Source organism: Myxocyprinus asiaticus, chromosome 21 (assembly GCF_019703515.2).
Source record: "Myxocyprinus asiaticus isolate MX2 ecotype Aquarium Trade chromosome 21, UBuf_Myxa_2, whole genome shotgun sequence".
In the NCBI taxonomy this organism is placed as follows: domain Eukaryota; kingdom Metazoa; phylum Chordata; class Actinopteri; order Cypriniformes; family Catostomidae; genus Myxocyprinus; species Myxocyprinus asiaticus.
Window position 1 is genome coordinate 1,667,501 of NC_059364.1, and position 27,539 is coordinate 1,695,039.

At 37.8% G+C, this 27,539-nt stretch overlaps 1 protein-coding gene across 1 annotated transcript in view; it reads left to right on the top strand.

Annotated features, from left to right (window-relative positions):
* LOC127411916 (adhesion G protein-coupled receptor A1-like) overlaps nt 1–27,539 on the top strand; it is a 234,922-nt gene that overhangs the window by 8,682 nt on the left and 198,701 nt on the right. Inside the window, exon 2 of the mRNA XM_051647819.1 lies at nt 21,494–21,565. Coding sequence (XP_051503779.1) covers nt 21,494–21,565 — 72 coding nt within the window. The remainder of the gene's footprint in view (nt 1–21,493; nt 21,566–27,539) is intronic.

The following is a 27,539-nucleotide window of genomic DNA, read 5'->3' on the forward strand; positions in this document are numbered from 1 at the left end:
GATGAAACCCGAGTTGCCGAATTGAGATGTTGAAAAGGGGCGTGTCCACATGAATGATAATGGAAATCAATGATTTTGCAGTTTGTGCTTTATTTCAGTAATATTAATGTGTTAAATTTGACAAAGCTTATACGACGAACTAATGTAAAACTAACGACTCATCCTTTGCGGTTTGTTTTATGCAATTTAATGAATGACTATTTGCACTGTAAATAGTATCTGTCACACAGTGCGGCTATTTGCACTCCAAATGACCCCCCCCCCCGTGTCACGGCGGACGTCCCGGGTTCGATTCCCCCAGTTGTCCCACTTTTTCCCCATTCTGTTTCCTGTCTCCACTCTTCATATTTCCTTTACTACTTATACTACTTATAATTATACATACAAGTAAATATAAAGGTTGTTTTCCTCCAGGAGTCGAGAGAAAGTTTGAACTGGGTAAAATTAACCATGGTTTTACTATAGTAATATTGCAGTAGTTTTAATGCAATTAACCATGGTGTTACAGTAATATGGTGTTAAAGTAGTAACCATGTTTAATTTTGAAGTTACTTTGACATTACTACAAAATACCATGGTGATAATATGGTTACTGTTGTAAAACCATGGTTAAATTTTGTAAGGGAATGTAAGGGTTAGGTTTAGGTTTAGGGGTTGGTGTAGGGTGTATGTGGGATTCTAATTAAACACAAACACTCTGCGGTGATGCTCCAATACTGTGAGTTTGTATTTGTTTAGGGGTGAAAATAGTATCTGCCAAAATTTGAACAGCAGTACACATATCATCGATAGCGATTTTGTGGGTGCTTTTGCGCCGTTGCCTGATCTGCATAATTAATTGAGTGAGTCGGGCACTAAACAAGCACAGTTCAAACAAACCTTGCTTTTAGTGGGCACAATTAATTCTTAGTGAGTCTGCCCCTTTTTCTGTTAACATGATTTTAGTGTGATAACATCTCTTACTAACCTTTTCTTTGTCAAGTTATATCCAGTTTTACAACTTTAAAATTTCTTCAGCTTCAAATTTCTGGCTTTAAACCCTCCAAAAATTGGCCCCATTCGATTTTTGCTTTCTTTAAAGAAAAGGAGGGATGAGTCGAAATTATCTTTTTGGTAATCAACATTATGCCACAAATACTGTCGATTAAGTTTAACTTGTACTGAACATGAAATATTCCTTTAAGAAACCATTAAGGTTTCATTTTTACCATAGTGTAAAAATGATGCAGGTGTATTCACCTCTACAGTTTTGTGGCGGCATGCCATGTTGTAATAACGAATGCCCGACTAATGCATTAATGTTTAAAATGAATTTCTGAGACAGTTTCGTAAACAGTCAGCCATTATTTGTGTCTGTGACGTGTTTATTTCAATTGTTGTGTGTTTGAGTGCGTGAGCATACATTTGTGAAATGCAAACGTTATTCTCTGGTTTGTGTTTTCAGTGTTTCTGGTCCATTTCCTGTCTTAGGAAGTGTGACATTCATAATCCTGGAGTGACTTCCCAGGTCGCACGCTTGTTTTCTGAGCACTGAATAAATAAGCAGCTGAGACACACTCTTCTCTCCTCTCCAAAGACACATTTATTAAGATCTTTACTGGCCGTAAACTCATTATCATTCTGGCATCATTACTCTATTAAACATCTTGGGCAAGATGCCTCAATTTGCAAAAGCAACAGACGGAGCAAGTACTCATGTTTAATTCATGTAGTGTTATTAATTATTGCAAAAAATGAATAGATGCCTGTTTTTCTCATTTATAATAGTCAACTGAGCAAAATAGGTATCGTTTGAAAGCTTAGAAGCTCTACTTTCTAATGCATGTAGGCATTATGACTAAAACTGAACAAGTGCTTTAGAATTTGCAGACAATTCAGAAAAGTTCAGTTTTGATAATTAAAAATAAATAAATAAATAAATAAATAATAAAAAAATTGCACTGTACATATTATTGCAATCTATAAAAACATCAATCTCATCAAATAGTCATGTGTCATATGTTGTTGGAAAGCACTCAAAGAGTAGTATACAATCATCCTATTTGTTTTACTTACAGACAAAAATATAGTGAATAATAGCTAAGTATATTTATTTGACAATTATGCTGGTGTTGCTTATATGCAGAGTTTTATCTTATAACATCACAGAAAATAAAAGGAACGTAAAATAACACATGTCATTATTTAGAGGAGGAGATTATCTTTCAAACAAGCCCACACACAAGGTAATCAGATGCATAGATCATTAGATAATCCACATGAAGCACAATGTTACATATGTCCACCAGGAGATGGCGCCAAATACATGACACAGACTCAATGATGACTCAAATGACACAGAATGAAACTCATTCTGTGAAATCTCATTACTAAAATGATGTCTGCATGCTATGAAAACCTTTAGTCATTGTTGTGTTTGCATGTGTAATTAGTTCTTATGTACAATTATTATGTTTTATTTGTTTGGAGAGACTTCTGGACACTTGGAGACATTTTTAGACACTATGATAAATTATATTTGTAATGCTATAACTTTTGATTGCTTTGTCGTATCAACACAAAAAAAAGTTTCTTAGGCTGAGAGTCTCAGAATGTATCAATCTATATCATTAAACAAATTTAAAAGTTTTAATTTATAGTTATAAGCCTTTAATTATGGGTATTCCATTGAAACAGGAAATCTTTAAAAACACCTTCAGCGCTTAAAGGGTTAACACACAAATTATATAGACTACTTTTATGGTGCTTTAATGTTTTTGTTTTGTTTGTTTGTTTGTGTCCTTTATTTTGGAGCAGCACTTTAACAGAATTTTACAGAAAACAATGGCTTGGATAATCTTGAAAACATCTCCTTTTGTGTTCAATGAATAAAATAAAGTCATACAGTTTGGATTAATATGATGGACAGAATCTAAATGTTTTTGTGTGAACTATCCCTTTAAAGGCCTGAGGTGATGTGTTAAGGATCTTATCTGTGAAATATCCCTTCTCTTACGAGGCGTTTAACTTATGAATGTGATGTGATGTAAAGTTGAGATATGATAAAGAGAGATTTTGAGCAGGGCTGCTGCTCAGTAAACAGAATATGTGTCTGTATGCTGGAATTTTCCATGCATGTTACTGTAGTTTATTGTTGGAATATCATTAGTGTTTGTTCTGTTTTGTCTGAGGAAACACTGACTTTCTCTTTCACATAAATGAATGTGATCTACAGTTGTTTGTGCGCTAAAATTAGCGCCAAATACTGTAGGTGGTTAACAAAGTTATTTAAATGTTTTCTTTATTTCTTTCAAGTATTATCAGTCTTGAAAAAGCAGAAGTATTAGTGTAAACCGCGTTTGTGGTTAATTTTGCAAAAGTTTAGTTTGTCATGCATTGTTTAACACACACACTGACATGCAGTCATTGTCAAGCGCTAATGAATCCCGCTGTACTTTTCACAAAACCCAGGAATGTGTCTGAGAGCGTTAGGAGTGTCAACTGTCTATAAATGTAAAGCTAGGAAAATATTGCATCTGCCAAGAGTACATTTGTGGTGTGTTGTCCCTGCGGCCGCTCTCGGAGCAGAATAAACATTCAGGTTATTTAAAGTGTCAGAAGACGGCGGTTCCTCTGGCAGCGCTGAGCGTTCCAGCTTTCCTAAATATCATCAAAAACCACGAGAGCTTCTGTCTGTGATCTCTGGAGGGGGATGAACATGTCAACTCTGCGTGACCTCACACCAGCGAGACCCCTAAAGAGTTGTAGAGTTGAGAATGTGTTGAGAGATATCACTGTGAGCGTGGCCGCATGTCCATGTCTGTTTTCATAGTCAGTTGCGATGGAAATGGATGATCCCGATGCGGCGACCTGGTTTATTTGTGAAATTTCAGGACTGCTGGGTGGACACAATGGGGGAAGTTCACTAAAAGTTATTAGCAGTTGTTTATTTGTACGTGTGGCATGTTTCTGTGTTATTTTAGCACCTGTTTCACTAAAGAAATTAGGCAAATCAAGTAATGGAACATGAATCCAACCTGGTGTCATAGAAATTACGTTACTATACCTACATTTTTGCAAAGTGAATTTTACGTGGCTTGTTGTTCGTATCGCAGCAGTAGAAATGAACACTTGAGGCGCTGCAACAGCATGGACTTTTATTTTTATTTTTTTCTCCCAATTTGGAATGTCCAGTTCCCAATGCGCTCTAAGTCCTCGTGGTGGCATAGTGACTCGCCTCATTCCGGGTGGCGGAGGACGAATCTCAGTTGTCTCCGTGTCTGAGACCGTCAATCCACACATCTTATCACGTGGCTTGTTGAGAGTTTACCACATACATAGCGCGTGTGGAGGCTTCACGCTATTCTCCGCAGCATCTCTCACAACTCACCACACGCCCCACCGAGAGCGAACCAAATTATAGTGACCACGAGGAGGTTACCCCATGTGACTTTACCCTCCCTAGCAACCGGGCCAATTTGGTTGCTTAGGAGACCTGGCTGGAGTCACTCAGCATGCCCTGGATTCGAACTAGCGAACTAGCGAACTCCAGGGGTGGTAGCCAGCGTCTTTACCACAGCAAGGACTTTTATTAACTTTCACAGACCTACGCGTTTCGGCGCGAGCCTTCCTCAGGGAGAGTAACAAACAAACTTTACCCAGGTGAGAGTAATATCAATCATTCAGTAAGTCACATGATCAACTTGTTAACTATAGAATACATCTTATTTGTTTGATTAATGATTGCATCTATAATCTGTTTCAGCAATCATGCTATATTGTGTAACAAAATAAACTTTATTTGATGTTTCAGATCTCGTTTTCCCTTTTATCAAATCTGTCCTTGTCATTTTCACACGTGTTTTAGCTTTTTGGAGAGTTTCGACATTATACCCTCTGTTTAAAAAGTGTTTTTCGAAGTCCTTAGATTTATCCTCCAAATCTTGCTCTTTGTCACAAATCCTATCCAAACAGTATATTTTGTATCAATTTAGGTGGATGGAAACTCTTAGCATGAAGAACTGTATTTCTGTCAGTATCAGTAGCCATCTTTATCTTTACTAATTTCAAGGTCCAGAAAATTAATCTTTTCCTTATTGTACTCTAGGGATAGTTTAACTTTTGAGTTAGTGTTATTAGGATATTTGTGAAATGATATTAGATCTTCCTCTGAACCCTGAAAAAATAGGATAACGTCATCAATGTAACGTCCCCACCAGATGATGTTATCTAAAAAACGATTTGTTCTAGGATTCAATACATAATCAAGTTCCCATTTGCCTAAGAATAATCCAGCGTAGCAAGCGCCCATAGCACATCCTTTTACTTGTTTAAAAAGCTTTTCTTGGAACACAGAGATATTATTAGTAAGGGTCCATTTAGTAAGATTCAGTATGAACCCTGAAGGTGGGATCTCTGTATCAGGTCTAGTATTCAGAAAATATTCCAAAGCCAACAACCCATTTTCATGTTCAATCAGGGGCGAACTGGGAAGGAAAATCGGCCCTGGATTTTACAAAAGTTGTTGAGCGGGGTGGGGTGGTGTGTCACTGTCCGGGGGGAGGGGGTGGTGTCCCTGTCCTGTTCGGCCCCGTTTCACGGCCGGCCCAACGGGAAAAGTCCTGGTTCTCTCTATGGCCAGTCCGCCCTGTGTTCAGTGTTAGTATACAACAACTCTACATCCATAGTAACTAGATAAGAAGAAACTGCAATGTTGTTCAATTCTTTAATTTGTTTCAATTCATCTGTAGTATCTTGGATGTATGCAGGTAATGAAGGCAAAACGGGCTTAACAAAATAGTCAATATACTTTTAAATGGGTTCAGTTAAGCACCCATTACCACTGATCACTGGTCTACAGGGAGGATTTTCTAAATGTTTGTGAATTTTGGGGTGCAAATAAAATGAGGCTAATAGGGCAGGAGAGCTGTTTTACCTTTAGTATTAAGCCATGTGATAATAAAAGCTTTTTAATTAATACGAGTGCCATGGTTATCCAGCTTTTGTTTTTTGGACATTATCAAGCTTGTTTGAATGTGATAAAATTACCCAGTAGCTCAACTGATAGAGCGTTGCACTTGTGATGTATAGGACCAGGGTACGAGTCCTGAAGAGCACGGTAGTTGACACGTGAGCCCTTTATCTCACATTTGCTTTTTCAGACACTATCGGTTAGGTTTAGGTTTAAGGTTTAGGGTAGGGAGGTCTGTTTTGTTGATTTAAAACTCGATAAGTATTAACCTTAAAAACCTCATCTGTTTGGAAGAACACTGAACTCGCTTTTAGCGCCACACAGTGGACATTTCACTTCGGAACTGCCACAATACTTTCAATGAATTATTAGATTGATTTGTTGAACATGTGCTAAAAAGCAGTACTGTCTCTTTAAGAAAGATTGCATTTCTGTAAACAGTGCCTGTAAATGTACTGTATGGAGTGGTGGTGGCGTAGTGGACTAAAGCACTGAACTGGTAAGCAAAAGGTTGTTGGTTTGATCCCCACAGCCACCACCATTGTGTCCTTGAGTAAGGCACTTAACTCCAGGTTGCTCCAGGGGGATTGTCCCTGTAATAAGGGCACTGTAAGTCGCTTTGGATAAAAGCATCTGCCAAATGCATAAATGTAAATGAGCTCATGTTAATTAGAGAGACTCAAATGGCTTCATCTCATCTGTCCTATGCCTGATTAGAATTAAATGTTTCTTTTTTTGTTGTTTTTGGTCAACAGCTGACTGTAAAGAACAGAGAAAGTGTATTAAAAGAGACATTATTCAATGACAAATCGGTTGTGTGGATCTTGTCCTTGAACACACATTACATGGAACAACTTTTACTCTCAACACGCAGTGAAAGGATCATGCTGCTGAATAATTCACCAATATACTACACAATCACTGCTGAGTGAAATCTGAACATTTACCAGCCAGTTGTCAATATACATTTTAGCCACATAGCATGAAATTTGGTTGCAAATGCGAGTGATTTCCTCTCATTGTAGTGGAGGGTTGCGCATAGAGTAAAAGATTGATCTTGGGATTTAAGAATCGATATTGAGATCGTTCAAACGAATATTGCAATGCATCAGAAAATTTATACTTTTACACACCCCTAGTTAATACTGCCATGATTAAAAAAAATTTACACTAATGTCTCGTTTTTATAAAATTCTGTTTACCACCTGCTTTCCTTGTTGATTGAGTCAGGCAAATAGCGCTGATGTTTGTGAATCCAGCACATTCAATAAGAAACCTCATTTGCTTAAAAAGAATAATAGGTGATCTATCATTAATGTGCCCTTGATTAAGAGACAAAAGCTCAGGTAACTCCAGGAGAATACATGTAATGTGTGTACCGTAAGTTATGCAACCCGACCCGGGTCCGGCAGGACCCGAGAAACCGCCGGGTTTGGGTCAGTTTCGGGTTCAGGTTTGTAATTAATGAAAATATTAACAGGCCTACCTGAATTGTTTCGCTCACATGTGAACAGATGAGTTAGGGGCTATTCACGGCAAATGTATTTTTGCACATGTATGCTCTGTTTTTCCATGCTTTTCCTCGACATTAAAGGCTTGATATTAAGACTGATGCACCCCATTTAAATTCTAGTGAGATTTTTCTAGTTTAAATCACTATGGAGGAAGTTAAACCTCTCAAATAGACAGCCACGACATTATAAACAGCAGTGAGGTGGAACAGAGCATCACTGTGTTATGCACCAATATATATATATATATTAGGGTGACCATACGTCCTCTTTTTCCCAGACATGTCCTCTTTTTCAGACCTTAAAAAAGCGTCTGGCCGGGATTTCTAAAGTTGTGAAAATGTCGCATTGTCATTCGGCTTTAGTTGCATTATGATGTGCATCTGGTCTAATACTTCATTGTGTGTGTGTGCGCATATTTGCATTGCTTTAACCCCTCTTTGTAAGTCCCGCCTTCTCGCACACAATTGGTCGATTATAAGAGGCTTGCAGCAACTATTGGCCAAATTCCTGCCTGTCAATCTCTCCGTGAACATCGTTGAACTGTTGCGTTCGTCGTCAAACAGTTGCTTGACAGTAGCAGTAAATGACAGCTGAGTGGAAACAATGCCCAAACGAAAGTGCAAATTAACAGAAGATTTGCACAAAACATTTCCATGCTTTCATCCAGGTCGAGATCCGTAGGAAGCAGAATGTATGACATGTAAAGCTGGCACTTATGTGTCAGTTGCTAATAAAGGTGCAAGTGATTTAGAAGCACACATTAGGGTCAGCAAAAGGTGAAAGTTCATCAGGTAAATTAACGGACTACTTTTTGCAACTGGGTGAAATTGTCACATTGATTCATTTTCCATGGCCATTCAAAATAATAGTAATAGTAAATGAAGGTACACTCATGGCATCAAATGTTTTATTTTAGTACATGGACATTCAAAAGAATGTTAGAAATGTTTATTTATTTATATATATTTACTTTATGCTAATAGAGTGTCTTTTTCACTGTATTAAAGTTTGCATTCATACTAACACTGTTTTGAACCCTATTATTCCCCCCCACCCCCCGGCGAAAAAAAAAGGTGTCCTCTTTTTGGAAAACCAGTATATGGTCACCCTAATATATATTGTTTTTAATAATAGTATTATAATTAGAATACTAAGCTACATTGACCTAACCGTGGTAACGAGGAGCCATACATGGTCTCGCCTGTGCTTTTATGTCATTGCACTGTAAATATAAGGGCATGTTCATAAGGGTCTTCAAAGTCTGGACCTGCAAGACTTATGGTTAAATTATGAACAACGCTTCTGTGTAATATATGTTTTGTTCGAATGATGCTTGATGTTAGGAAATAAACTGGATAATAAATATTATAGGTCATATAAACAAATAGGCTCATCAACTTTAAAAAGGGGGATAAGAAAGCTTTTTTTTTTAAAATCTACAACAAAAATAATGTCACTTGATACATGTACTGCGTGTATACTTGTAACCCATGAACACAACTAGATTAAAGTCCAAAACAATTGCAATAGTAAATTGACAATAGTCCACAACATCATATAGTGCTATTGTATGTGTCTAAAAACCATGTTAGTACTTTGATAAAAAAAATAAAATAAAAAAAAACATGGTACTTTTTGAACATATAGGTATCTTCTGGTGCATCAGTTTTCCATGTTTAAGTTTAAATGTGTTGTGGCATGTGCATCTGCCCGTCCTTCTTCTTCAGAAAGCTTTGAGACTCCTCATACCCACTTGAGTGAGTTAAATCTGCCTCATGTCCAAGGTCAATGTTAGTCGATATGAAATATGTTATTTTGGTTAGCTGTTTCTAGTAACCTGATATTATAGAAAAACACACGGCTGCAAGAGTTTGAGCAGTGGAGGTTAGAAATTATTGAGTCGTCCGCTTGGGATGTTTGTAATACATTAGATTGTGATCTTTACTCCACTCGCTTCTCGTGATTGGTGCCTGCAGACGGCTGTAATTGGGCTTATTTTTATTCTGTCGCTTTTATAATAATAGAGTGAGGTGCACCGGTGCAGGAGCTCTGGGACTCTGACCGCAGGTTTGAGCAGATGTAGGGTGGAGAGAGTCCAGCACAGCTCTGGGAATGTTCAGATTATGGGTCGATGACAAATGCAACACGTGTGCCAAAGTTTTGAAAAATGTTATACTGTTTTTCAACAAAAGTTTTAAAACATCAGGTAAAAAGTCATATATTTTCCTTGAATACACAGAAGTGCTCACATCTGAATAATTACGTTTTCAAACATATTTTTTTTCAAGATAAAAATGATGAATGTTGTTGTTATTATTTTTATTATTATTACAAATATCATGCTTTTTTTATTTATTTATTTTTTACAAATGACCTTTTGCCAACTGTACTAACTTTGCTTTGTAATAAAAAGGTTAAATAATCTGATATGTTGGAATGGCTGAGCTTTAAGCGTAGTCATCCTTTCTGTGATGTCATTTCCTGTTTAATGGTTTTCTAGTCGCAGGACAACAAAATTGCTTCCTGCATGTTGTTTTGGAACGGAATACTAGCTTACTACTTACTAAACAGTATATACTGAATAATGCCCACTATTTTCTAAAAATAATAAGTGAAAGAGTAGGTATTATTCCATGTAAACGTTTCAAACCGTAGAATGCCACACTGTTGTCATATTACATTACTTTGCATGTTTAATTCAGAGATTGACGTTCAGTTAGCTCCAAAATAAGTGTGGTTATGTTTGCATTTTAATCCTACTTTGTGTGAAAATATCTGAACTAAAAGTCAAGTGCATTGCATTAAGCGATACAGTATCCCGGGCATTGTGATAGGATTGTATATTGCACATTTTAGCAAAGGTAGTAGGTCATTTGGTTATTCCACGTATACAGAAATGTGCGTGTGCAGGGAAGCATCGAAACAAAATTTGTGTGCAGATACTAATATCCAATTGTTTCGAACAAAGTCAATCAATACTGATAGCGAAAGTTTTGACTGTTGTGCCACACAAGAGACATTTTCTTTCACACTCAGCATGAGTTGTAGGCTAATTGTCTGATGTGTTTTTCTGGCCCCTTTCGATTGACAGGAAATAATTGGCTCTGATCATCAGCTGTTTTTAAACAATTGGCCGATGTCCGATAGTGCTGGCAATTGCTTTTAAACATCAGTGCATCTCTAATACTGTGCACAGTTTGAGTATCATGCTATATACTGCAGAAATAGTAAGAGTAGTTTGGTAGTATGCTATTATGAACAGCCACATACACACTTTGCATACTGTGTATGGAAATATCTGACAGTGACTGTGTGTGTGTGTGTGTGTGTGTGTGTGTGTGTGTGTGTGTGTGGAGTCATAACCTTTGCTGCTGGAAGAAATCACACACAAAGAGCGCAATGACACACACCATTTACTCTGGCGGTCCGAGCAAGACAATATTTAATTTGTCCTCTCTCTCTCGGGAAAGCTGCTTATCCTTGGAGAACATAATTGATATTGTTAATAGAAAGTTGGAAGGACACTCTAGAATTTCGGCATGCACTGTTTACATAATGTACAATTATGTTTTGCTGCTCATTTCCTGGACGTTAGACAGGCCTGAAAAAGGCATGTGGGGGCGGAACGAAGCAAACGACCTCATGTTCTGCTGAACGACACGCTCAACTTTGCACAAACACTGAACTCTCTGTTACTGAGGCAATACATGAGAGAGAGAGAGAGACTGGATTGGATTTGTAGTGCCTAATGCACAGCCATACAGAGCTTGCAACTATGAGTCAACCTTGGGAAAGCATGTTGTGCTTTGTTATGAAAGTATGTCAGTGTTCAGTGACTAAATGTCTGTTATTTATAATGCTCATTACGGCTGGGTGATAAGGCTACAAAAATTATATCTCAATGTTTTTAGCATGTTGAATATATGTGAGATATACAGCTTGATAATTATGTGTTTGAAATGGTGTAAAAAGTGTTTGTTTTTTTTATCAGAGGAACATTATTTCAACTCATCTCTTCTAAAATAGATAGATAGATAGGTACTTTATTAATCCCCCGTGGGGAAATTAGTGAGCAAAAGCAACCAAACATTAAAACCTTAAAAAATAAATGACATCCGAAGATAGTTACACAATATAAAATATATGTGTGTGTGTGTGTGTGTGTGTGTGTGTGTGTGTGTGTGTGTGTGTGTGTGTGTGTGTGTGTGTGTGATGTGGTGATGAGGATGAGGCATCAGATGAGTGTGTTTGGGTGTTGGTGAGGGGTGGTAATTTACCAGCAATTTCACCAAAACATCAGTGGTGCCTCTGCACATGGGGGATGAATTGTACAATATTATGGCAGTAGGCACAAATGATATTCTGTAGCACTTCCTGTTGCAACGAGTTAGGATTAGTGTACTGCTGAAGGTGCTCCTCATTTCAACAAGCATGCCATATAGGGGGTGAGATATATTGTCCATGATGGTCAGAAATGTAGACATTATTCTCTTCTCAGCAACCACCTCCAGAGGGTCCAGGTCCACCCCAATGACAGAGCCTGCCTTCCTAATGAGCTTATTCAGCCGTTTAACTTCTCCAGCTTTAGCCCCACTACCCTAGAACACCACAGCATAGAACAAGGAGCTGGTGATGACAGACTGATAGAACATCTGAAGCATCTTATTACACAGATTGAAGGACCAGAGTCTTCTTAAGAAGTAAAGATGGCTGTGGCCCTTCTTATAGGTTGCCTCTGTGTTTTTAGTCCAATCGAGTCTGTCATCAGTGTGAACCCCCAGGAACTTATATGAGTTCACTATTTCCATGTTACAGCCATGTATACAGACAGGAGAGGGTTGGTCCTTTTTTCTCCTGAAGTCAATTACCAGTTCTTTTGTTTTTGTGATATTGAGTTGCAGGTGTTTTGCTCCACACCACTCCATGAAGTTGTTGAATAGTGTCCTATACCTATACTCTATAGTCTCCTGTCCACCCTCGATTCAGCCTACAGCAGCAGAGTCATCCGAAAACTTGTGCACTTGCCATAACTTTGTGTTGTACCTAAAGTCTGAAGTGTAGAGGGTGAACAGAAATGGAGATAGGACAGTTCCTTGAGGAGCACCTGTGTTGCTAACCACCTGCTAGGACACAACTGAGGTCTACCCGTGAGGTAAGCCGTGACCCAGAAAATCATGGGGCTGTAAACCTGCATTACTTCCAGTTTCCTTTCTATTAATGCTGGTTGAATGGTGTTGAAGGCGCCGGAGATGTCAAAGAACATAACCCTCACAGAGCTGCCGGCCCTATCCAGGTGTGAATAGACCCTCTGAAGCAATATAGGTTATCGCATCATCCACCCCCCACCTGGGGGCAGTAAGCAAAATGCAGGGGGTCCAGCGATAAGCTGACCAGGGGTCTCAGATGTGACAAGACCAGGCTCTCCGTGGTCTTCATAATGTGAGATGTCAGTGCTACTGGTCTGTAGTCATTAAGAACGGTGGGACACCAATTCTTTGGTACTGGAACCAGACATGATGTTTTCCAGAGCACAGGCAACTTCTCCAGGCTGAGGCTCAGGTTAAACAGACGCTGAAGCACTCCACTCAGTTGATCAGCACATGCCCTTAAGACTCTGGGACAGATGTAGTTGGGTCCTGCAGCCTGGTGAAGCCTTCTCAGCTTCCTCCTAACCTGATCCTCCATGATAGTCAGTCCCACCTGGGGGGAGTCAGAAATCGTGAATGTGTGTGAGGGAGGAAGCTGTGGGGGTTGTTGATGAGAATGACTGCTGAGCACTGTGTCTGCAGGCTCAGAGGAGTTGCTGTGGGGCGATGGGTAATGGATTATAGCAGGGGGTCCAAAGTCAAACCTATTGAAAAACTGATTCAGCTTGTCAGCCATCTCCAGGTTACCCTCCATTACACCCCTGACTGTTTGAAGCCAGTAATTTCCCTCATACCACTCCAAACGTCTTTAACCCTATTCCTCCACAGCTTCTTCTCCAGTTTTCTACTATAGGTATCACTACTCTCCCTCAGCTTCCATTTGTATGCGCCTCACCTCCTCCTTGTCTCCCCTCCTGAAGGCTCTCTTCTTGTCATTTAATATAGCCTTCAAGTCACTGTTAATCCACGGCTTTTTGTTGGGGAAGCAACAAACTTTACTGGTGGGGATGGTAATTATCAATACAGAAGTTGATATATTTAGTTACACAGTTTACCATGATGTCAATGTCATCCCCATGTGGTTTGCACAGCGCATCCCAGTCAGTGATGTCCAGGGCGCTACGAAGATCCTCAACCCCTTGCTGGGTCCATCTCCTCACTGTCCTAATAGTCACAGTTTGACACTGGACAACAGGCTTGTAGAGTGATGTGAGCAGGACCAGGTTGTGATCTGATCTTCCAAGTGGGGGGAGGGCAGTGGAGTTATAAGCCTCCTTAACATTGGCATACAGTAAGTCCAGTGTTCTGTTCTCTCTGGCTGAACATTTCACAAATTGTTTAAAAGTAGGCAGAATTGATGAAAGAGAGACATGATTGAAGTCTCCCGAAATGGCAATGAAAGCGTTTGGTTGTTGTGTTTGGAGTCTGGCTATGACTGCCTGTATGACGTCACATGCTGCCTCCGTGCTTTCTGTAGGCGGAATATAAACAGCAACAAAAATGGTAGATGTAAACTCCCATGGCAGATAAAAAGGACACATTCCTATGGCAATCAGTTCAATGTCTGGGCTACAGAAACGTTCCTTAACATACTGTAGATATGCCGAGCATTGCACCATCTGCTTTTAACAAACACTGTGAGCCCCCCACCTTTCCTCTTACCACTCGCGGCCAGGTCTCTGTCCGCCCGCACTGTTTGAAAGCCGCTCACTGTAGCATTAGAATCCAGTATATGTTCGTGCAGCCACGTCTCAGTAAAGCACATACTACTACATTCCCTGTATTCCCTCTGACTCCTCACCAGTGCTGACAGCTCATCCATCTTATTTGCCAGGGATCCTACATTCCTCTCCATAGCGCTCTGGCTCTGCGGTCCCGGCATCTCCTCCTTAGCTCCTCCGGGATTGTTGGTCTCTTACCTTACTCTTACTCTGAGTAGTGTAGGAATCGCTAACGCAATCAACTGGTCGCACATGTAAACAATACACTCGTGACTGTCACCATATATTCCAGGCACAACAAGCAATCCAAGTAGCACAAAAAGTAAAAAGATGTACAGTAAATAAACCGCTCATCGGTTATCATTATGTTTGTAATGCTATTTTATAACGTCTATGAGTTAAAATAAAGTCAATGTAAAATGACAAAAATGTTAAAAAAACTAACAAAAAAAGACTTAATAACCCTTTCCAGCTTAATGCAAAGCAACAATTCTTGAACGTAGGTCTTCTGAGATCTCTTTTTGTGAGGCATGGTCCACGTCAGCAGATGCTTCTTGTGAATTGCAAACTCAAAATGTTTGAGTGATTTTTATAAGTCAAAGTAGCTCTAACCCACACCTCCAATCTCGTTTCATTAATTTGATGCAAGGTTTGCCAAATCCTGACTTTAATTTGCTTTTTTTTATGCATTAGCCTAGGGGTTCACATACTTTTTCCAACCTACAATGTGAATGTTTGAATGATGTATTCAGTATGTACAAGAACAATACAATAATTTGTGTGTTATTAGTTAAAACAGATTGTGTTTGTTCATTATTGCAACTTAGATGAAGATCAAACCAGATTTTAAGACAAATTTATACATAAATGCAGATAATTCAAAAGGGTTCACATACTTTTTCTTGACTGTATCAGTGGACCTGCATTTATGTATAAATTATATATATATATATATATATATATATATATAATTTATACATAAATGCAGGTTTATATGTATTAGAGGTAAACTTATATACATTTAAAGTCAAAAGTTTTCATACACCTTAGCCAAATACATTTAAATTTTCACAATTCCTGACATTTAATCGTAGAAAACATTCCCTGTCTTAGGTCAGTTAGGATCACTACTTTATTTTAAGAATGTGAAATGTCAGAATAATAGTAGAGAGAATGATTTATTTCAGCTTTTATTTCTTTCAACACATTCCCAGTGGGTCAGAAGTTTACATACACTTTTAGTATTTGGTAGCATTGCCTTTAACTTGTGTAACTTGGGTCAAACGTTTTGGGTAGCCTTCCACAAGCTTCTCACAATAAGTTGCTGGAATTTTGGCCCATTCCTCCAGACAGAACTGGTGTAACTGAGTCAGGTTTGTAGGTCTTCCTTGCTCGCACATGCTTTTTCAGTTCTGCCCACAAATGTTATATCGGATTGAGGTCAGGACTTTGTGATGGCCACTCCAATACCTTGACTTTGTTGTCCTTAAGCCATTTTGCCACAACTTTGGAGGTATGCTTGAGGTCATTGTCCATTTGGATGACCCATTTGTGACCGAGCTTTAACTTCCTGTCTGATGTCTTGAGATGTTGCTTCAAAATATCCACATAATTTTACTTCCTCATGATGCCATCTATTTTGTGAAGTGCACCAGTCCCTCCTGCAGCAAAGCACCCCCACAACATGATGCTGCCACCCCCATGCTTCACGGTTGGGATGGTGATTTTCGGCTCGCAAGCCTCACCCTTTTTCCTCCAAACATAACGATGGTCATTATGGCCAAAAAGTTCAATTTTTGTTTCATCAGACCAGAGGACATTTCTCCAAAAAGTAAGATCTTTGTCCCCATGTGCACTTGCAAACTGTAGTCTGGCTTTTTTATGGTGGTTTTGGAGCTGTGGCTTCTTCCTTGCTGAGCAGCCTTTCAGGTTATGTTGATATAAAACTCGTTTTACTGTGGATATAGATACTTGTCTGCCTGTTTCCTCCAGCATCTTCACAAGGTCCTTTGCTGTTGTTCTGGGATTGATTTGCAGTTTTTGCACCAAACTATGTTCATCTCTAGAAGACAGAATGTGTCTCTTTCCTGAGCGGTATGATGGCTGTGTGGTCCCTGGTGTTTATACTTGCGTACTATTGTTTATACAGATGAACGTGGTACCTTCAGGCGTTTGGAAATTGGAGACCCAAAATTTTTTTTTTCTGAGGTCTTGGCTGATTTCTTTTGATTTCCCCATGAAGTCAAGCAAAGAGGCACTGAGTTTGAAGGTAGGCCTTAAAATACATCCACAGGTACACCTCCAATTCAGTACACCTCCTATCAGAAACTAATTGGCTAATTGTCTAAAGGCTTGACATCATTTTCTGGAATTTTCCAAGCTGCTTAAAGGCACAGTTAACTTAGTGTATGTAAACTTCTGACCCACTGGAATTGTGATATTGTCAATTAAAAGTGAAACAATCTGTCTGTAAACAATTGTTGGAAAAATTACTCGTGTCATGCACAAAGTAGATGTCCTAAACGACTTGCCAAAACTATATATATAAATATATATATATATATATATATATTAGAGGTCGACTGATAGTGGATTTTGCCAATACCAATAACTAAGGTGGTGGGAAAGGCCGATAACTGATTAATCGGCCGATAGTTTTTAAAATCGATTTATAGAAAGTCAAAATGTGTCCAAAATGAATAAAATCCCAGATGCAGTTTTTTTGTTCAACCAAAATCCCAATAATAACCAGAAAAAAATTAGGATTTGGTGCATAACGAGGGACTTTAAGTATAAATGCGAAACGCAGGGGACTCTTATTTTGAAATGCCGAAATCATGAAAAATCTATTGCCAACTATCGACATAGGTTTTTGCCGATAACCGATAGTTCCCAAAAGCAATGTAAAATGATACATTTGAAGTCAGTAACCTCATTAAACTAATTTTTTTAACCACTCCACAGACTTAATAGTAGAAAAATAAATAAATAAATAATAAAAAATAAAAAATATATAAATAAATTATATATATATATATATATATATGATATGACCCCTGTAAACATTTCAAATTATTGGGTCTGACAACTGAGTGGAGATATTAAATGTTTTTTTTGTTTTTGTTTTTTTTTTACACACACAAAAAAACAAAAACAAAACAACAACAAAAAAAAAAAAATTTACATTTTAAAAAAATTAAACAGGAAAACTCCTGGTTAGGTTATCCTCATTAATGTAAAATCATGACATTCTTCTCACATGACCTCATTTTCCTAGAAATTTGTCAACAAGTTTTACTGCTGGTAGTGTCGTAATTAAAAATATGCAAATTCATTGATTGACTAATAGGCTCTCTCTCTCTCTCTCTCTCTCTCTCTCTCTATATATATATATATATATATTCATATTTATTCATAAAGCATTAAAACATACTGTACTTCAGCACGTTGCAATATGATTCAAGGTTGTAAGTAAAGACTGTATGTGTGGTGATTGTCTGTAGATTAATGAGTGTTTGTTTTGTCTTGTGTCACCTGACAAGAGTCACTCTAATTACTGACAACCTTAATACCTTCTGAATAATACAGGCACACACACATGACAGGAGTATGTAAGTCTGTGTGTATATCTGTTGGGAAAATCTGTCTCTGCTTAAAAGTCTGAAGATTTTTTTTCTATGTATTTATAATTTTTTTTTGTCATTAGTTCCATTAGGGACGTGTCTTTGCAAACACAAATAAGTCAATTGTTGACATTCAGTAAAAGTATAGAGCTAACAAATGAATGTGGATAATAGCTCAGATCATTTGCTCTTGGGAGAATTTGATGAGAAGTATTTGAGTTCATATTGAGAGCTCTGACTTTTGATTGCCGACTTTGATATCTTGGTAAATCTAAGCACAAACTGAGACATTGTTGAGATCGCTTGTGAAACTCAAGAGGAGACATATGTGAGATTACTGGAGTCTTTTTTTTTTTTTTTAGGAGAAACATCTGAGATGCAGAAGACTTCAGCAACTTATTATTAATAAAAATGTTTCATGTAATGTCTATCCGAGCGTGTTTTCTCTGGTATGTTATTGCTCTGTTTCATGCGTGTGTGACAGAAAGTGCTTGATCAGCTGTTTGTGAATGCTGCATTGCTGCTTCATCGAAATGCATCAGGACGAATGCAGTCAGTCTGATGCATTACTGGATTAACTCCCAAGAGAGAGAGAGAGACCTGACCTCGATTGTTTAACAGTGTCGGTGTATGTATTGTCATGCATGTACAGTAAATAAGTAACACACACACGGGTAGACCATGCAGGTAGACCTCGTGTCTGTAGCATGAGTGTACCATTGTGTGGTGACTGTAGCATTTACAGTCTGAATAAATTACATTTTTTAACTTATGAATAATTCACTGTGCTTTTAGTTTATTTCTGTTGTGATTTAAACCTGAAAGCTACTTTACACAGGGGCTTTAATGCAGACAAGAACGCATTGCAAGCGCATGCTCCCATTGTATGTACTTGCATTCTTGCTTTACAAACATACAAACCTTCACTGTGGTATGGAACACCCACTTTTGACCATCCAATCAACTGAGCCTTTGCTAAGCCCCACCTTAAATTTATTACTGACCAGTCACATATTAGCAATTGTTGTCATCCACCATTTTCACCTGACATGTGTTTGCTTTTTTTCTAATGAGAGTCTATTGGATTCATGTGTGTTTGAGTAGTTTTAAACAGGATATAATAGACATTTTCAAAAAGAGCTATGGAAATAAAATGTTGCACTTATAATAGTGATACCTCAGAACAAATGCATTAATATTCGTCAATTTGCGATGTATCCAGAGAGGATACGCACAGTATTTGGCGTTGCCTTTCTGGCTGCGCCTGCCGGCAGGTTTTACACACCTTTCGAGACCAGGGAAGGAGACAAGGGGAGGGAAAAGAGGAGAGGGAAAGGGCAAGGCGGAGCGACAATGAGAGAGAGAGGGGATAGAAATGTATTGCTCGCCGGTTTCCAGACACGCCGTCGCCTAGTCATCGACCACTCCTCCACCCTCTGGCGGACGACAGCCAATCCTCCCCGGGTGGACCGGAGCGGGTCCTCTGACCCCTGGCGGATGGAACGCCCCTCTGTGTTCTGGCGGCTGGTAGCGAGCCCCTCCGCCCCTGGCAGTGGCTCCACCGCTCCAGGCAGCCAGAAGCGAGCCCCTCCTCCCCTCGCAGACGGCGGCCATTCCTCCACGTCCAGGCAGCCGGAAGCGGCTGCTCCTTTGGGCGGACGGCAGTGGCGAGGACTCCACGACAGCGCATTCCTCCTCCTTCCCGGGTTTCGGCACCAATGTATCAGGGTTTAAAATGGGCAAGGAGGAGGCGGGAACCAGCTGAACAGTCAAAATAATGTTTAATGAAAACTTACAAAGACACAAACATAAACACACACGGCAGCTGCGTGTGGCTCTCTCTCTCCCGAACTGCCGCATCCGGCTTGGCTTTATCCCTCTCCTCGGCTGATTAGCCCGATTGGGGGCCAGCATTGCGTTATATAAAATAATTACATTATATAACATTACATTATTATGTTATATTATATTATATTATATTATAATTGATATTCAGATTGGCTGGGTTTCAAAAACAACAGTGTAAATGTAAAATGGACCAAGACTAAAGATGACCACAAAGAGAGACATGTTTTAAGTATTTGATAATATTTAGATATTTAAAATGTATATTATTTCATATTATTCTGCACCCCTGTGCAATATTTTCCAAGTTTTTTTTTAAGTCTTAAAGGAAAGCATATATCCCTATTTTATTATAATATTCCAAGTTAAATATAAATAAATGACTTCTTAAAGTGTATAATAGTGAAAGTCCTGAAACAGACAATTAATAAGCTTAATCGCAATTATTTTTTGACAATTAATCATCAGCCAGATTTCATAATCGTGACAGCCCTAGTAAATTAAGTTACCTAAAGCGAGGTAAATTAAAGCTTAAAACGTAACATGAATTAATGTATGAATTGATTCAGGTCTTAGTAAAGATGATAGTAAATAAAGAGTTCACAGCATCATAGTAAGTGTGTTAAGAGACGTTATGAGCAGTTCTGTTCACTTACACAGAAATAAGTGTAATTGTACTTTAGTGATGCTTTTCTCTTTTCAAGTGATTTGGATAATCATTTGCCTCGCTTCTAATTCACAGTCTCCACAGTTTTTAGTCACAGTTAACAATTTATTTTACAAAAACATCAGATAAAAGTGCTTTGCAATGTCACTCTTCATTTCAGCTAACGTAAGAATAATATTCATTCAGTTCATGAGATTATTTTTTTCAAAAACCGTTCACAACGGGGGCCTGGATATCTCAGCGAGTAAAGACACTGACTACCACCCCTGGAGTCGTGAGTTTGAATCCAGGGTGTGCTGAGTGACTCCAGCCAGGTCTCCTAAGCAACCAAATTGGCCCGGTTGCTAGGGTGGGTAGAGTCACATGGGGTAACCTCCTCGTGGTCGCTATAATGTGGTTCTCGCTCTCGGTGGGGTGTGTGGTTGTGATGTGCGTGGATGACGCGGAGAATAGCGTGAAGACTCCACACGCGCTACGTCTCCGCGGTAACACGCTCAACAAGCCACGTGATAAGATGCGCGGATTGGCAATCTCAGACGCGGAGGCAACTGAGATTCGTCCTTCGCCACCTGGATTGAGTCACTACGCCACCATGAGAAATTAGAGCGCATTGGGAATTTGGCATTCCAAATAAAAAAATAAAATAAAAAAAAAAATAAAAAAAAACACGTTCACAACAATCTCCCACTCGTTCCTAAGGGAAGTTCTGCAAAGCTTGTCAGAGCGAGGGGGGGTGGAGCTTAGTGAAGTATCAATTCCTGGTTGTTTAAGTTAAGCCCTGCCCTGTTTCACTGAAAAATATGTCACACTGTGAAACAGTAAACTGGGTTGCGAATGCTGTTCTACTAAATGTTTACAAGACTCAAAATACTCTACTAATATAACACAGCCGCAGGAAATTTATGGCACACTCCAAGTCATATAGATTTTACCCGTCGCTGTATAAATAATGGTGTGTGTAAATCCTCTTCTGTATTTATGGCTTTTGTCACATCTGTGTATATTTGTGTTGTTTTCTCTCCTCAGAATCCTGAGCAACAATAAGATCTCCGTGCTGAAAAATAATTCTTTCCTCGGTCTGGGCGCTCTAGAGAGACTGTGAGTACAATCGACATTTCCATCTAATTATTATTGTTTGGTGTCGTGAAGATATAACGGGGGGAGATTTGGCTTCCAGTCATGTTGATATCGTATATATCAATAACAACATGAAATGATGATCCATAAATCACTAGAAATATGTTATTCCAAAACATTATCTGCCTCTAGTTCCAGGCAATTTTTTATTTCTCCAGTTGAGGCCTAAAAGGTCTGTGTTTTATATATATATATATATATATATATATATATAAATCACTATTATCCAAGGAATGTTCAGTAGACCTCAAAATAAGATATTTTGCTGAATCTTCACACTGCTCTTTTCTATACAATGAAAAAGAAATGGCAAATAATACATTCCTGTGACCTCTGTTAAGGTCAGCGATTGATTTCTCCTCCAATCGCTCTTTTAACCAACCGTTATCTTCAGACAGACGTACTGAGCTGCTGATATTGAAACCCAGTTGAAATGATCATAATAGCACATTTAAAGGGCAGGCGGTGATATTTAGTTGCTGTGTGAATGTCAAAGTCTTGCGTGCAGTTGTGTTGGTAATGTGTGCATTAACAAAGACTTCACAACAAATACACACCGAATACACTGCAAAAAAAATCATTTTCTTAATTCGTATTTTTGTCTTGCTTTCTAGTAAAAATATCTAAACATTCTTAAAACCAGATACATTTACTTGACAAGCAAAATGTCATAAGATAGTTTGTCTTGTTTTCAAAGAAATGTAACTAAATTTAGTGGGGTTTATGATTAAGAGAAGAAAAAACTATTTGCCAACAGGGTAATAAACAATAAACAATTTTATTTTTCTTACCCCATATGCAGATTTTTTATTTTTCTTATTTTAAGCATAAAATGTACTAACTTCTGTCAGATTTCTCTAAAAACAAGACTTAATATATTATGCCATTTTGCTTTTAAAGTAAATATTTGTATCTTGTTTTAACCCTTAAAGCTCGGATGGGCCCGCAAAATAATCGTCTAAGTGTCCTGATAAACTCAAAATAGGTATCGTTTGAAAGCTTAGAAGCTCTACTTTCCAATGCATGTAGACATTATGACCAAAACTGAACAAGTGCTTTGAAATTTGCAGAGAAATCAGAAGTGTTCAGTTTTGATCATTTATAATAAAAAAATTGCACTGTACATATTATTGCAATCAGTAAAAACATCAGACTCATCAAATAGTCATGTGTCATATGTTGTTGGAAATCTCTCAAAGAGTAGAATACAACCAGTCTGTTTGTTTTACCCACAGACAAAAATATAGCGAGTAATAGCTAAGTATATGTCTTTGACAATTATGTTGGTGTTGCTTATATGCCGCGTTTTTGCTTATAACTTCACAAAAATAAATGGAACATAGAATGTCACAAACCATTATTTAGAGGAGGTGATTATCTTTCAAACAAGCCCACACACAAGGTAATCAGATGTATAAGATCATTAGATAATCCACATGAAGCACAATGTTACATATGACCACCAGGAGATGGCGCCAAGTACATGACACAGACTCAATGATGACTCAAATGCCACAGAATGAAACTCATTCTGTGAAATCTCATTACTAAAATCATGTCTGCATGCTATACAAACCTTTAGTCATTGTTGTGTTTGCATGTGTAATTAGTTCTTATGTACAATTATTATGTTTTATTTGTTTGGTGAGGCTTTTGGACACTATGATAAATTATTTTTGTAATGCTATAACTTTTGATTGCTTTGTCGTATCAACACAAACAATATCCTCAGATACAGTTGACATGATTGGGTACAAAACAAAAATTTTTTCAGAGCCACGTTATTTACACCCAGAGATATATACTTTTTTTGTGTGATTTTTCTGAAGTTTCTTAGGCTGAGAGTCTTAGAATATATTATTATCTATATCATTACAAAAATTGAAAAGTTTTCTTTCCATTGATGCCAAACACTTGACCTTCCTTCTTTGTTTTTTTTTTTTTTTTTTTTTGTGTGTGTGGGGGGGGGGGGGGGGGGGGGGTTCGAGTTATAAGCTTTTAATTTTGGGAATGCCCATGAAACAGGAAATCTTTAAAAGCACCTTCAGAACTTAAAGGGTTAAGAATATTTAGATATTTATACTGGAAAACAAGACAAAAATACTAATTAAGAAAAAAATGTTTTGCAGTGTATGCAGTGATATGTGTAATCAGACCAGGTTTCTACCGCATGACATCACCAGTCCATTACTGGATTGACTGACTGTGATTGCACTGAGGAATATGAATTACTGGTCTACCGGTTTAAACATAAAATACATTCATAATATTAGCAATACAGGTTTTAAAAATGTGGATATAACTGCCTATAAAGCCCCCATGTGCAACTACTATAATTGCATGAACTTTTATATGTTTAATACATTATAGTTCTTATCTAGTCATGGTTACACATTTAAAGAGTATAATGCCTGATATACAGGATACAGACTTAATACATTTTACTTAAAAAATTATTAAATTAGATCCTGACAAGTTGAGCCCAGTCAAATCAATTTTATTTTATAGCGTTTTCACAAAATATATTTTGTTCAGTGTTGGGGAAATTACTTTGAAGCTACTCATACTGTAACTTAAAGTATTTAAACTACAGTCAAGTCACACTTTTGAAAAAGTAGTTTGCTAATTACTACCAAAAAGTATCTAACTCAATTAAAGCTATGAAGGAAATGTATCTATAAGATGATATTATTTAATTCTTCAATCAGAAGTTCTGATTTAAATAAGTTCAGAATTAAATAATTTCATCTTATGAATTTAGTTATGCAGTTTAGTCCATATAAATGCAGTTAAAAAATAAAAATAAGTAAAACAAATAAAAATTATATATATATATAAAGGCTGATATATTTAAAATAATATATATATATATATAGTATATACTGTATATATGTCTGATTTCAGTAATCATTCTTTTGAGTATGTTCTTTTCCACTAATTAGTCGAAGTGGTTCAAATTCAATCTAAATTATTATTTTTCAAATTGTTATGAATCAATTAAATTATTATTTTTTTAAATAATCTCTTGAAAGATCATGGAAAAGTCATGGAAATTCATTGGTCAAAAAGGTTGGGATACCTAATAATTTCATCTTAAATATAGTTATATCTTTAGAAATATTTTGTGCTACATAATAAATGTTCTGATTAAGAAAAAAAATAAAGCTAGAAAAGTCCAAAACATGGCAATCAATAGGAAGCAATTTAACTAAATATGTCACTTTAAAAATGGACATTTGCACAGGGGCTGAAGTGAACCAGGGAATCATTTATTTGAACTAGTTTATTTACATGAACCATCTGAATGAACTGATTCACTAAAATAAAATTGGAATTCCCAATTCTACATACAGTACCCTCCACTAATATTGGCACCCTTGATAAATATGAGAATAGATGGCTGTGAAAAATGTCTTTATTGTTTATCCTTTTGATCTTTAATTCATAATATTCACAAAAATATATGCTCTAATGGATTTAAACAATTGCAAACACAACACAAGTAAAAAAAAAAAAAAGAAAAAGTAATTTTGTCAAATATATGTGTGGCACAATTATTGGCACCATTTTATTCAATACTTTGTGCAACCTCCCTTTGCCAAGATAACATCTCTGAGTCTTCTCTTATAATGCCTGATGAGGCTGGAGAACACCTGGCAAGGGATCTGAGACCATTCCTCCATACAGAATCTCTCCAGATCCTTCAAATTCAGAGGTCCATGTTGGTGGACTCTCCTCAGTTCACCACACAGGTTTTCTATGGGGTTCAGGTCAGGGGACTGGGATGGCCATGGTAGAACCTTGATTTTGTGGTCAGTGAACTATTTTTGTGTTGATTTTGGATCATTGTCCTGCTGGAAGATCCAACCAGGGCCCATTGTAAGCTTTCTGGCAGAGGCAGCCAGGTTTAGGTTTTTTATCTGTTGGTATATGATAGAGTCCATGATGCCATGTATCCGAACAAGATGTCCAGGACCTCTGGCAGAAAAACAGCCCCACAACATTAAAGATCCAGCACCATATTTAACCGTGGGCATTGGGTACTTCTTCATCTCTGTGTGCGCCAAACCCATCTCTGGTGTTTGCTGTCAAAAAGCTCTTTTTTCCTTTCATCTGACCACAGAACCCGGTCCCATTTGAAGTTCCAGTAGTGTCTGGCAAACTGAAGATGCTTGAGTTTGTTGTTGGATGAGAGTAGTGGCTTTTTGTGTGTGTGTGTGTGTGTGTGTGTGGTGATGTAGGTGATGTCCAATTGTAGTTTTGGAGACTTTCTGACTCCAAGACCTAACTAATTCCTGTAATTCTCCAGCTGTGATCCTCTGAGAAGTTTTGGCCACTTGAACCATCCTCCTCACTGTGCGTGGAGACAATATAGACACACATCCTCTTCCAGGCTGATTCCTAAGATCTCCAGTTGATTGGAACTTGTTCTTTATTGCCCTGATGATGGTGGAAATGGGCATTTTTAATGCTTTAGCTATTTTCTTATTTATCCAGTTTCTATTTTGTGAAGCTCGACAACCTTTTGCCACACATCAGAAATGTATTCTTTGGTGTAACCCACTGTGATTGATGATTAAGGGAATTTGGCCTGTGTGTTACCTTATATTTATACACCTGTGAAACAGGAAGTCATGGCTGAACAGTTTCATGTTCCTAGTCACCCAGGTGCACTAATAAATGTAAAATATGAACGGGAATATACTTCAGATATATTTTACTCATAAGAATTTCTTGGGATACCAATAATTGTGGCCAACGTGTTTTGGAGAAAAAAATGTTTATTTAATTATGAGATCCCCCACCCCTCAATTATTTTGCTTCAATTAAAGGTTGGATTTTTGTGAATATTTTGAATGAAAAATCAAAAGGATAAAAAATAAAGACATATTTTTTCACAGCCTTCTTTTCTGATATTTCTGACCAAGGGTGCCAATATTAGTGGAGGGCACTGTACAAGTATCAGTGAATCTTTGAACTGTGTATTTTAACCAGCTCATTTACTTGAAAGAACCGTTTCACTTACAGTACATGATTTGGATTTCCCAAAGGCTACATATGAGAGAGAGAGAGAGAGAGAGAGAGAGAGAGAGAGAGGACGGTTTAGGTGAGTGTATTTGATTACTCACTCTAAATATAATATGATAAATGCAGCATTTTGTGTCACTCACTAGAAAATGAAACTGCTGTCATGTAGTTAAGTCAGTAGCGTTACTACTTTAAGTTAGTTACTCCACAACACTGGTATTGTTGCAAAGCCGCTTTTCAGCTGTATAGTAAGGGTTAGGACAGTCGGCGTGAGCTGTCCTTTAAAACTAGAAAGATTTCATTGTTACAGAAGCACAAGGTTTTCACAGGTGTTAATTTAAACACTGTTTTCATTGCGTTTCAAATGGACTGGCTGTTTTGTTTTCCTGAAGGAAGTGTGGTGTGCAGGATTTCTTCTGGTTTTTCCATGCGGCTCACATGAGGGTTACACTTGAGCTGTGTCAGCAATCCTCTCATTTATTCAGCACGCTGTCCGAACCTTCGTCTGACTTTTGATAAGTGAGGTTTCATTCTGACTAAGTTCTCTCTCTCTCTCTCTCGGGCCACATCAGTATTCAATCCGCTCCACCGACCGCTACTTCCTGTCTAAGTGTGTCCATTAGAAGCATTGTTTTTTATCTGTTGTGTCGACAAGGTCTGCTTGAGTGCCAGCTGTTGCTTTTTAACGGTATGAGCTGCTGGATGTCTTTTAATGTGGACAACTGTAATCTGAACAAAAAGATATGGAGCAAAGTGTTTGAAGAGGACATTTTAAATATATACAACATTTATCACCTTTCATATCAGTTAATTGGGTTATTGGCAAATTGTTAATTTCTAAAGAGGAGCTGATTTAATATTTAAGGTCAGTTTAATCAGATCAGACCTGCCAAAGATGAACTTATGA